The sequence below is a fragment of the Megachile rotundata genome, chromosome 1, assembly GCF_050947335.1.
Source record: "Megachile rotundata isolate GNS110a chromosome 1, iyMegRotu1, whole genome shotgun sequence".
In the NCBI taxonomy this organism is placed as follows: Eukaryota; Metazoa; Arthropoda; class Insecta; order Hymenoptera; family Megachilidae; genus Megachile; species Megachile rotundata.
The window spans coordinates 14,217,819-14,230,004 of NC_134983.1; the positions used below are offsets into that span (position 1 = coordinate 14,217,819).

The 12,186-nt window shown below is 28.0% G+C and overlaps 2 protein-coding genes across 3 annotated transcripts; one reads left to right on the top strand and one right to left on the bottom strand.

The window, feature by feature from the left end:
• Positions 1 to 4,432: 4,432 nt before the first annotated feature.
• egg (SET domain bifurcated histone lysine methyltransferase eggless) lies at positions 4,433 to 9,452 on the top strand. The gene is made up of 14 exons (XM_003700136.3): positions 4,433 to 4,849; positions 5,043 to 5,315; positions 5,409 to 5,538; positions 5,619 to 5,762; positions 5,845 to 6,209; positions 6,286 to 6,518; positions 6,581 to 6,989; positions 7,085 to 7,318; positions 7,410 to 7,754; positions 7,832 to 7,999; positions 8,081 to 8,389; positions 8,472 to 8,734; positions 8,802 to 9,129; positions 9,200 to 9,452. The coding sequence occupies exons 2-14, from the start codon at positions 5,085 to 5,087 to the stop codon at positions 9,404 to 9,406; spliced, it is 3,366 nt and encodes a 1,121-aa protein (XP_003700184.1). The 5' UTR covers positions 4,433 to 4,849; positions 5,043 to 5,084; the 3' UTR covers positions 9,407 to 9,452.
• A 477-nt stretch (positions 9,453 to 9,929) lies between these two features.
• On the bottom strand, positions 9,930 to 11,546 carry LOC100878695 (myotrophin homolog). 2 transcript variants are annotated; one of them, XM_003700154.3, is made up of 3 exons: positions 11,326 to 11,546; positions 10,964 to 11,074; positions 9,930 to 10,789 (listed from the first exon to the last, which is right to left on the bottom strand). In XM_003700154.3, the coding sequence occupies exons 1-3, from the start codon at positions 11,392 to 11,394 to the stop codon at positions 10,613 to 10,615; spliced, it is 357 nt and encodes a 118-aa protein (XP_003700202.1). In that variant the 5' UTR covers positions 11,395 to 11,546; the 3' UTR covers positions 9,930 to 10,612. The 2 variants fall into 2 exon arrangements, with proteins under 2 accessions (XP_003700202.1, XP_012152714.1); XM_012297324.2 differs by having other exon boundaries at positions 11,485 to 11,526.
• Between the last annotated feature and the right edge of the window lie 640 nt (positions 11,547 to 12,186).

Sequence of the window (12,186 nt, forward strand, 5' to 3'; positions counted from 1 at the left end):
CCTATTCTAACCTAACCTTTGGCCCAGACCTAACCTATTCTAACCTAACCTTAGGGCCAGATCTAACCTATTCTAACCTAACCTTAGGGCCAGACCTAACCTAATATAACCTAACCTTAGGCCCAGACCTAACCTATTCTAACCTAACCCTAGGCCCAGACCTAACCTAATGTAACCTAACCTTGGGCCCAGACCTAACCTAATATAACCTAACCTTAAGGCCAGACCTAACCTAATATAACCCAACCTTGGGCCCAGACCTAACCTAATGTAACCTAACCTTGGGCCCAGACCTAACCTAATATAACCTAACCTTAGGCCCAGACCTAACCTAATATAACCTAACTTTAGGGCCAGACCTAAACTAATATGATGATAAAAGTAGTAATATGCGTAATAATATTGATAATAATATGAGTAGTAAGGATAATTACAGTTCTAGCGTTGATAGTAGTCGTAATATGCGTAATAATATTGATAATATTAAGAATGATAAGGATAATGATGATAAAAGTAGTAATATGCGTAATAATATTGATAACAATAAGAATAATAAGGATACTGATAATAAAAGTAGTAATATGCGTAATAATATTGATAATAATAAGAGTAATAAGGATAATGCTGATAAAAGTAGTAATATACAGAATAATATTGATAATAATATAAATAATAAGGATAATGATAAAAAAAGTAGTAATATGCGTAATAATGTTGATAATAATATGAGTAGTAAGGATAATTACAGTTCTAGCGTTGATAGTAGTCGTAATATGCGTAATAATATTGATAATATTAAGAATGATAAGGATAATGATGATAAAAGTAGTAATATGCGTAATAATATTGATAACAATAAGAATAATAAGGATACTGATAATAAAAGTAGTAATATGCGTAATAATATTGATAATAATAAGAGTAATAAGGATAATGCTGATAAAAGTAGTAATATACAGAATAATATTGATAATAATATAAATAATAAGGATAATGATAAGAAAAGTAGTAATATGCGTAATAATGTTGATAATAATATGAGTAGTAAGGATAATTACAGTTCTAGCGTTGATAGTAGTCGTAATATGCGTAATAATATTGATAATATTAAGAATGATAAGGATAATGATGATAAAAGTAGTAATATGCGTAATAATATTGATAACAATAAGAATAATAAGGATACTGATAATAAAAGTAGTAATATGCGTAATAATATTGATAATAATAAGAGTAATAAGGATAATGCTGATAAAAGTAGTAATATACAGAATAATATTGATAATAATATAAATAATAAGGATAATGATAAAAAAAGTAGTAATATGCGTAATAATGTTGATAATAATATGAGTAGTAAGGATAATTACAGTTCTAGCGTTGATAGTAGTCGTAATATGCGTAATAATATTGATAATATTAAGAATGATAAGGATAATGATGATAAAAGTAGTAATATGCGTAATAATATTGATAACAATAAGAATAATAAGGATACTGATAATAAAAGTAGTAATATGCGTAATAATATTGATAATAATAAGAGTAATAAGGATAATGCTGATAAAAGTAGTAATATACAGAATAATATTGATAATAATATAAATAATAAGGATAATGATAAGAAAAGTAGTAATATGCGTAATAATGTTGATAATAATATGAGTAGTAAGGATAATTACAGTTCTAGCGTTGATAGTAGTCGTAATATGCGTAATAATATTGATAATATTAAGAATGATAAGGATAATGATGATAAAAGTAGTAATATGCGTAATAATATTGATAACAATAAGAATAATAAGGATACTGATAATAAAAGTAGTAATATGCGTAATAATATTGATAACAATAAGCGTAGTAAGGATAATTACAGTTCCAGCGATGATAGTAGTCATAATATGCGTAATAATATTGATAATATTAAGAATGATATGGATAATAATGATAAAAGTAGTAATATGCAGAATAATATTGATAATAATATAAATAATAAGGATAATGTTAAGAAAAGTATTAATATGCGTAATAATGTTGATAATATTAAGAATGATAAGGATAATGATGATAAAAGTAGTAATATGCGTAATAATATTGATAACAATAAGAATAATAAGGATACTGATAATAAAAGTAGTAATATGGGTAATAATATTGATAATAATAAGAGTAATAAGGATAATTACAGTTTCAGCGATGATAATAATCATTATATGCGTAATAATATTGATAATAATAAGAATAATAAGGATTATAATAATAAAAGTAGTAATATGCGTAATAATATTGATAACAATAAGCGTAGTAAGGATAATTACAGTTCTAGCGATGATAGTAGTCGTAATATGCGTAATAATATTGATAATATTAAGAATGATAAGGATAATGATGATAAAAGTAGTAATATGCGTAATAATATTGATAACAATAAGAATTATAAGGATACTGATAATAAAAGTAGTAATATTCGTAATAATATTGATAATAATAAGAGTAATAAGGATAATGCTGATAAAAGTAGTAATATGCGGAATAATATTGATAATAATATAAATAATAAGGATAATGTTAAGAGAAGTAGTAATATGCGTAATAATGTAGATAATAATATGAGTAGTAAGAATAATTACAGTTCCAGCGATGATAATAGTCGTGATATGCGTAATAATATTGATCATAATAAGAGTAGTAAGTATAATTACCGATCCAGCGGTGATAACAGTCGTAATATGGGTAATAATATTAATAATAATAAGAATAACAAGCATAATAATAATAGTTGTAACGATAATAAAAGTAGTAATATGGGTAATGATATCGGTTAAATTGATAATAATAAGAGTAGTAGGATAATAATTATAGTTCCACGATAATAGTAATATGTAGTAACATCGGGAATGATATATGTTAGGTCTCCAGACCTAACCTGATACAACCTAACCTTAGTCCCTGACCTAACATGATCCGAACTAACCATAGATCCTGACCTAATCTAATATAACCTAACCTTGGATCCTGACCTAACCGAATATAACCTTGCCGTAAGCCTGACCTAACCTGTTGATTGTCTGTTATGTTTAAGAATGTAATGGAAAGGATTGTAAATAAGTACATGATTTGTTTTGTTTATTTATTGTAACTTTATAAATACATACAATTTGCAAATATATTTTCTACAATTTTTAATTTATGTAAGTCTTTATTGGTTTATTTCCTTGTCGAAGATCGAGACAGATTGTGTGTATATTCAATTTTGGAACTGAAAAATAAAAGCATTTATAATAACATATTTATTGTTGTTGCACGATTTAATAATATTGTTACGTGAAGGTTAGATCATTAGTAAACAGAAAATGTTAATTATAAAAATAATAAATTGAATAACTATTTATAATGTACAATTGTTGTGACTAAATATATGTGTAATATTAAAAAATAGGACTTACGTTGATTAAATGGAACGCCGAGATCCTTCCTCCACTTCAATGCTGTAAAGACTAGCTTGTCAGTCTGATAGCATGGCTTAAACTACTTTTAAGTAGCGCGCCGATCAGTGTTTGGCAGTCCCAGCGCATGCGCAGTAAGCTATCCGTAGAAGTCCTCAGTAGCGTATACACTTTGATGAAATATAAGGTATCATTAGGCCCTAGTGAGGAAAAAAAAAAACTTAAGAAAATTGCAGGAAAGAGAATAAAAGGGTTAAATAATACAACAGATTATATATAATAAAAGTAATATTAAATTTATTTATGATTATTATTATTTTTTACGTTTGCAGCCGATTTGTTATATGAATACCAATATTTGTTGCAAGAGCAAAGGAAAAAGATACCGCTCGATTTTTATCGGATCTATGCATGTTAACAAAATAAAATCCATGTATTTCTTTGTTATTGTTTCTCTGATATTATAATTTTCACACGTATAAAATATAGTTATTCAAAGAGGTCTTTCCAAGTCGTTTTCCATAAATAATAAATTCATTTAATGTTTTAAAAGTTATTGTGCTTTTGTGTTATTTTAAATATAATAATCTCCCATATTCCATCATATTATTCTCATTATATTATATTATATAATTCACGATATATATATATATATATATATATATATATATATATATATATATATATATATATATATATATATATATATATATATATATGTATATATGTATATATATATATGTATATATAGTTGTATAGTTTTATACAGACATATATATATAACTAATCTAACCCAGCCTAATGTAATCTAACTCAACCTATACATTCATAGTTTACAGTGCAATTATAAGAATTTTTGAAAAGTTATGTAGGATCATTAAGGTGCCCTCATCAGTCACCATTTCGTGTACCGGCTAGGTACGGCATTGGCAGCAAGCTGTGACGTCGCTGACGCATGCGCATAAAGCTCTCGCGTGAGATAAAATCTCGCGACTGCCCAACACTGCCACTGGGTATATGCATCAAGTGTTACGGATACTGCAAATTTTCATTATATGTTGTTCTTTCTTAGTTAGTGAGGTATTAGAACCAATCAAAGTTAAAATGTGCAGAATGTACAAAAGTTTGTTTAATGAACAGGACCTCTGCAGCGTATGATATTTTTGTTATTGTTGTTACTTTGAAGGAGGATATGAATTTTAACCAAATTTCATATTGCTTCAAAGAGTGATTGTTTATATGTACATAAACTAAGTTATTGATGACATTGCAAACTAAATATTTTAACTATTTTTTATGCAAATAACAGTAAAATCAACGATGTAAAATGATAAATTCTTTAAAACGCGAAGTAAACATTTTTGTATAAACTAGAATTGAAGTACTACATATCAAAGCAACTTGTAAGTAAAAACATATTCTAGTAAGAATTTACTTCAACTAATTGAATAAGAAAGTTAGTTTCATCTATCTAAAACAATTTATTTTCATAAATTCTATCATTTTATGTATAAATGTTAAATTTTTATGTTAATGTTGTTCACCTAACCTATATATCATTGTACATTTATAAAAGAAAAATTGTTTATAATTAAGGTATTGGAAAATCACACTGCTGTTATTAAAATATAATTTAAAATGGAAATTATCGAACTTGTTTCGGATGACGAGACATCCGAGGATAAAGTAAAAAAGAATAGCGGTTCGAAAATTTACAAAAGTAACTGCATAAACTTCCAATGTTGTTCTGGAGTGGATATGAAATCTGCACCTTCGTTTGCATGTGCTTTTTATGGTGTAAATACAGAAAAAAAGAAAATACGCAAAATTTGTAAAAAATGTTTTGAAGCTGCACTAGATCACCAAAAGGTATAACTTTTATATTATTTGGTTCGATGTTTATACTAATAAACAATAATTAATTGACCAACAAAATTAATTATTTTGTGATTATTTTTACAGCAATTAGTGTCAGCTCTTGTGGATCACAAACCATTATTAGAATGTGAGTTTCCAGATCATACAATGGAAGTAGAAATTTCTGATAGCGATGATTCAGATGATGAGAAAAAAAAAGAGATATGTACAGATGGTAAGATTGAGATCTTATTATATTGTGTTAACTATAATTGTCCATTTAATATGTTTGGAAAAAAATATTTTGTATTTCAGAAAAGTATTTACCTGAAGAGATGCTTCTAGATATGGAAGAAATGCTGGATAGCACATTAAAAAATATTTTTACAAAGTACAATGTTGATTATCAAGTTAAACAAGCACATAATAAGTTAAAAAACCAATGGGATAAAATAAATGGTACATGACTATTTTGAAAATTATATTCTATACATATTTATTATATGTACATTAAATTACATGTAATTATTTTTTACAATAGAGGAAAATGAAGTTTTGTTTAAGACGGTTAAAGATTTAATGAGTACTATGGATATATTGCGTAACAGCTTGTATGATGAATTTAGGCCACAAATTAAAATGTTGGAAGAACTTCAAATAGATGATGATTATGTAGATAATAACATTTATCCATTGGTAGCAACAAAAAAAGTTACACAAATTCGACTTCCTTCTGCTACATTACTGCAGGATAGTCAGCCTGAAATTTTACCAATAGAACAAGAAAGCACACACGTTGTGGATGTGGATTTACCTCCAATAGGTGTACTTATGAAACCACAAATAGAAGTAGATAACATTGTGTTCATTATGAAGCATCCACTTATGCCATGGGTCAAAGGAAAAGTAAATTCATCTTTATCTAAAATTTATATAAATATTTCAATATTTAATAGGTGAATAATATTTAATTTATTATTAGGTACAAACTATAATTTCGAAAGGTTCTACTTCTCAGTATCGTGTAAAATTGTTACAAAAAAAGTATAACTCTGTTATTAAGTCTGTTTCTGGCAAACAAATTGCTGCTGCTGTAGTTAGTTCAGTAATAATTCCAGTTGGTGCACGAGTAGTAGCAATATTTCAAGATGTTTCATCTAGCAATTTTTATAGCGGAGTTATAGCTGAACCACCGAAAGCTATAAATAAATATAGGTATGTTTATACATAACAATATATTTTTATGTATCAGTTATAAGTGAACTTTTTAATTCTAGGTACCTGGTATTTTTTGATGATGGATATGCTCAGTATGTCGAACATAGACACATTTATTTAGTTGCAGATTTTTCTCCCAAAGTTTGGGAAGATATACCCAATGAATCTCGAGACTTTGTAAAGAAATACATTCAGACATATCCTGAAAGGCCAATGGTTAAATTACAAAAAGGGCAAGTAGTAAAAACAGAATGGAACGGTAAATGGTGGATTGCAAGGGTGGTACAGGTTGACGCAAGTTTAGTACAAATGCACTTTGATGCTGATGGTAGAACAGAGTGGATCTATAGAGGCTCCGCTAGATTAGGACCTTTATACCTTGAACTTTTAAAAGCTAATGCCAGACAACAAGGACACCATACATCTGTTAATACACCAAGTCGGCATCGACATCCTGCTGTCTCCAATGTATATAAAAATATTTGTTTATTCCTTGTGTCACATTTTCGTTGGGATGAATTGATCGCAGAGTATTCAATAATTTAAATTTATTAATATTTTAGAAAAGTAATTTACCTTATGTAGAATATACATCTGATATGGAACGCGAAGAAGGAAGAATTTCGCAAGTAGAAAAAGAACAAACGGAAATAAATGAAACTGCAAACACGTTCATCTCGACTGCACCGCAACAATCGCGTGCTGTTGCTAGAAAAAGTACTAGTAAAAAGCAAAATGTGGTAGATGCAAGTACATATAATCCAACTACAGAAACTAAACCTTCCCACAGTATAGTTGTAAGTATATGGAGTGAAATGTAATTTTAGTAAGAAAATTTAGTATAAGCTATAGAAGTATACTAACATTCATGCTGTAATTTTATTACAGTATTATCAAACACAGAACAGAATTCAAACAAAAGATTTTGTTCCGCACAAATGTGGTCCACAGTGTGTTGAGGGTATATCCTTTACACCTGATGACTTAAGAGGGTATTCGCCTCTTTCAATACCATTACTTTGTGGGTGGAATCGACAGCTTTGCAAATATCCTAAAGGCAAAAAAATTACGTTATATCAAGCACCGTGTGGTGTTAGACTGCGAAATATGGAAGAACTGCATCAGTACCTTCGTAAAACAGGTAGTCCAATGTCGGTTGATTTGTTTGATTTTGATTACTGGGTGCACTGTTTGGCGGAGTTTGTATTGGATAAATGTTTTATTAACATAAAGGTAAACAAAATTTTAAAAGTTAAGTAATGAGTTAATTAATTAAATTTCACAACTAAATTTTTTAATTTAATTTCAAGGATCTCAGTTATGGCGTGGAAAATGTACCAATACCATGTGTCAATGAATTAGATCATACTCAACCAGATACTATTAGATACAGTACACAAAGAGAACCAACAGAAGGAGTTAATCTTAATTTAGATCCAAATTTTCTATGTAGCTGTGATTGTGAAGATGATTGTCAAGTACATTTAGTTATTAGTACATTGATTGACACGTTGAATATTAGCGTGATAGTTAATTGATATTACATTATTGTTCTACAGGACAAAACAAAATGTCAGTGCTGGCAATTAACGATACAAGGTGCAACTCTGGGAGGGAGGGTACCAAATACATCTGTCGGTTATGTGTATAAACGGTTACCAGAACCAGTAACTACTGGAATTTATGAATGTAATTCAAGATGTAAATGTGCTGTAAAAACCTGTTTAAATAGAGTAGTACAACATCCATTAACATTAAAATTACAAGTATTTAAAACAGCGCCTCGAGGTTGGGGCATACGCTGTCTAAATGATATTCCCCTTGGATCTTTTATTTGTATATATGCTGGTAGATTACTTACAGAACAGGTACGTAGATAATAGTAAAATTTGTTAATAATGGTACAAATTAATTAAAAAGATAATATTTAATACACTTATTGTATTATAGGGAGCCAATGAAGGTGGTAAGAATTATGGAGATGAATATCTTGCAGAGTTGGATTATGTTGAGGTAGTAGAAGGAATTAAAGAAGGCTACGAAAGTGATGTTCTTGAGTCGGAATTACCAGTATCTACTCCAGAAAAGACGAGAGTTCTAACAAGCGATGATGAAGATAATTCAAGAAAAAGTACTAATGATTCGGATGAAGATTTTAATATTAGTAAATACGTGAATTTTAATGTGGATTCTACGGAACCTTCTTCTATTAGGTACATACACAGAAATTAATTATTAATAAGCAAAGTAACTTATATTAATACAAGTATGATAATTTAGAAAAAGACTTCGAAAACGGAAGCGAGACGAAAATAATCCGGATGGGTCAGAAGAAAATAGTGAAGATGGAAGTGCTACAAAAGCACCTGAGAATGTTACGAAATTTCCCGTTAATGAAACTCGTTTAAATGATCAGGATGCAATTACTATCAGTGATGAAGAAGAAAATAGAAGTGGTAGAAGAGAACCAAGTAGATTTGATCCAACTGTAGAACCAACACAAATAGAAAGACCTAAATTTAAATCAGTAAGAGATTTTTTTGGAGAAGATGAGGCTGTATATATAATGGATGCTAAAACAACTGGAAATATTGGTCGCTATTTAAATGTAAGTAAAAGAAGATTTTTAGATTATTATAAAAGTAATGTGATTAAAATAATTTTATTTATGTATTTAGCATTCATGTGATCCAAATGTTTTTGTACAAAATGTATTTGTCGATACGCATGATGTAAGATTCCCATGGGTAGCATTTTTCGCTTTAAATTACATACGAGCGGGTCAGGAATTAACCTGGAATTATAGTTACGATGTTGGAAGTATACCTGGCAAAGTTATTATATGTAAGTGTGGTTCATCCAATTGTAGGGGCCGACTTTTGTAATGTATTAAATACTTCCCGTCGAATTAATAAAATTAGAATTTGTAAATTTAGTTTTCAAAACTTTATTTTATAATATCTAATAATTTGATTAATAAAATATTTTGTTATTAAAAAATTGCGAGCGGTATGTAAGACAAAATCGAGAAATAAATTATTTTAATTTTTTATTTTATTATTAATTGAAGTATAAGCTAGTTTACAAAATAAAATGGATCTAGTGGACTTAGGAATGTAATAAACTGTATCGTATTTTATAAAACGTAATATTCTTCTTCCCGAAATACTTTTATTATATTATTACAATATCTTATGTAGCTACAAAGAACATAAAATTTATGCAGATCTATATGTTATACCTATCAAAATTAACACAGTCTTTGTATTTTTTAATAATTGACATTGAATAAATAAATTTTGGCGTATAAAATTTTTCGATAATATTTTGTAAACTCTATTAATATATTGCGATCGACATGGAATAATAAATAAAAGATAAATATGGGTTTAATAAAATACAACCATATACATAACAATGATACACTGGCTTATTATTTTTGATTATTGTACACCTTTAAGACCTCTTAAGACATGTTAGGTAATTAGTACCATAAAGTTTTTTAATCTCCTTCTATAATTTATACATGTCTTTCTTGAAACTCACTTAAATTATGTGAATACGTCTTAAATGAAGCATTTAATATGCTGTATATTTATAGCTCTTTTTCATAAAAATATTAAACTAAAGCAGAATTATGGCTTTAGTAGGTAGATTGTAAAAAAATTGTATAAAAGGAATTTGTAACATTTATAAATTAATAACAAACATTTAAAATACAATGCTGCTTCTTACAAATGTATCAAAATATCTTTCGCTATATAATATTACATGCTTTAAAAATAAATTTGTTTCTGTTAATTTTTCAAAATAATCTGTATGATGTACTATTTTAAAGCTGAAATTATATATATTTTAAATCTTTATGAATAATCATGTAATAATATGAGTTTATGATTACGTACTCCAGATGTGCAATATATTATTATAAAACTACACGTGTACCTATATTTTTTTTTAATTTAAAGTGCATAAATATGATACTCTAGCAATATGCAAAAAATTAAGGGAAAGCAATGGTGATACTCCTATGAGGAACATTAAAATACTAAAATAACAAAATTATTGTTTGAATTTCATTTGGTTTTGTGCTAGTGAGATTTAAGCAGTTGTTTGATTTCATCCTTTTCAGCTGCATCTAAATAACTGATTCCCTGTGGTGTTAAGCCATCTGGTTTAGCTCCTTTTTCTAATAGTAATTTTACACAATTTGTATGTCCTTCCCAAATCGCTGCTAATAATATTGTTATTCCATGCTTGTCTGTAGCCTAAAAACAAATATATTTTTACATGAGTTAATATAATTGAAGCAATATCAAGTAAGATTTAGAATAAAACTGATAGATTAATATATATCAAATATAAAATACAAATATTTAAATTAAATCACTCTTATAACTTTGTCACAAATATTAATCCTAATATTTAAGACATGTATTTACATTTGCATTTGCACCCTTTTCCAAAAGATATCTGACTACTTCACTCTGGCCATAATCAGCTGCATAATGTAGCGGTGTCCTTCCGTCGATCATTTGATTAACGTCAATATTCTATCAACAAAAATATATGTATACGATTTGGCGTATACTCACTTTTATGAAAAATATGCACTGAATTTAAAAAGAAAATAATTTTTACGACTGTTAGTTTAACCGGCTAACAATTAGTTTTCATATGCAGTGAAGTATATCAAGTTTAGTGGATAATAAGAAGATTCGGAAAAATACATCGATAACATTTTTGATTAACAACAACCATAAAGCGACAGAAGAAAAGATAACTTAATGTCTTATATATTTGCCTTATTTTCAATGATATCTCGCACTTGCTCCAAATCACCAATTTTTATTCCCCACACGAGTTCACTCATTTTCGTTGCAGATTATTTGATGATTTTTAAGCGTAACAAACACTTTGATTAATCTCACGTTTATTCTAATCAGTTCACGTTCGTACTTACATCCATTAAATTTGACTAAACTTGACTAAATAGCGAATTTTGCTGGAACAATTTTATCGTGTTACCAACGTATGAAATGGAAATGAAAATCAGCGGTACCAACATGGAAGAAGATTACAAAAATTAAATTTTCGAAATTGAAAATCGTGATAATATCAAAAAGATTTTCAAATTTTTTTTACCACAGAACTTATTCTGTTCGTATTCAATATAAAGTTAATAATGTACTTTACATACATAATATAATTGCGAACATTTCTTTTTAATATTATTTTTAGTGTGTTTTCTGTCAAAAATATACTAGTGATTAGGCACACTTATTATTGTAGTACGCAATTAGTTTAAATTCAATTTACACTTTAGCAAACAGTTTAGCAACAATAGACATTACAGTGTAATATCGTTATATGACCTCCATTTATATGGCAAGTTGATCAAATTCCTGTCTTTTACACGCCCAATTCTGGTACCACGAAGATCCACGAAGATCTACGGAGTTTCACGGAGACTCACGAAAATTCACGAAGATTGACGCAACTTCATTTATCAATTGATTAATAAATATGACTAGAAACTTTCGAGTTAAGATTATGAATTTGGAATTTTTTAAATTTAAATATTTAAAAAATTCTTAATTTATAAACTTGAATATTTTGTATATTTGTATATTAACTTGAATATTTGTTGTAGTTTCATCTAAAG

Excerpts from the sequence above, each read along its gene's own strand:
- egg (XM_003700136.3), top strand. The coding sequence starts at position 5,085 with ATGGAAATTATCGAACTTGTTTCGGATGACGAGACATCCGAGGATAAA. Across the intron at positions 5,763-5,844 it reads CCAATGGGATAAAATAAATG|AGGAAAATGAAGTTTTGTTT; the intron begins GTACATGACTAT and ends TTTTTACAATAG. Across the intron at positions 7,755-7,831 it reads AATGTTTTATTAACATAAAG|GATCTCAGTTATGGCGTGGA; the intron begins GTAAACAAAATT and ends TTTAATTTCAAG.
- LOC100878695 (XM_003700154.3), bottom strand. The coding sequence starts at position 11,394 with ATGAGTGAACTCGTGTGGGGAATAAAAATTGGTGATTTGGAGCAAGTG. Across the intron at positions 11,075-11,325 it reads GAGATATCATTGAAAATAAG|AATATTGACGTTAATCAAAT; the intron begins GCAAATATATAA and ends TTTTGTTGATAG. Across the intron at positions 10,790-10,963 it reads AAAAGGGTGCAAATGCAAAT|GCTACAGACAAGCATGGAAT; the intron begins GTAAATACATGT and ends ATTTGTTTTTAG.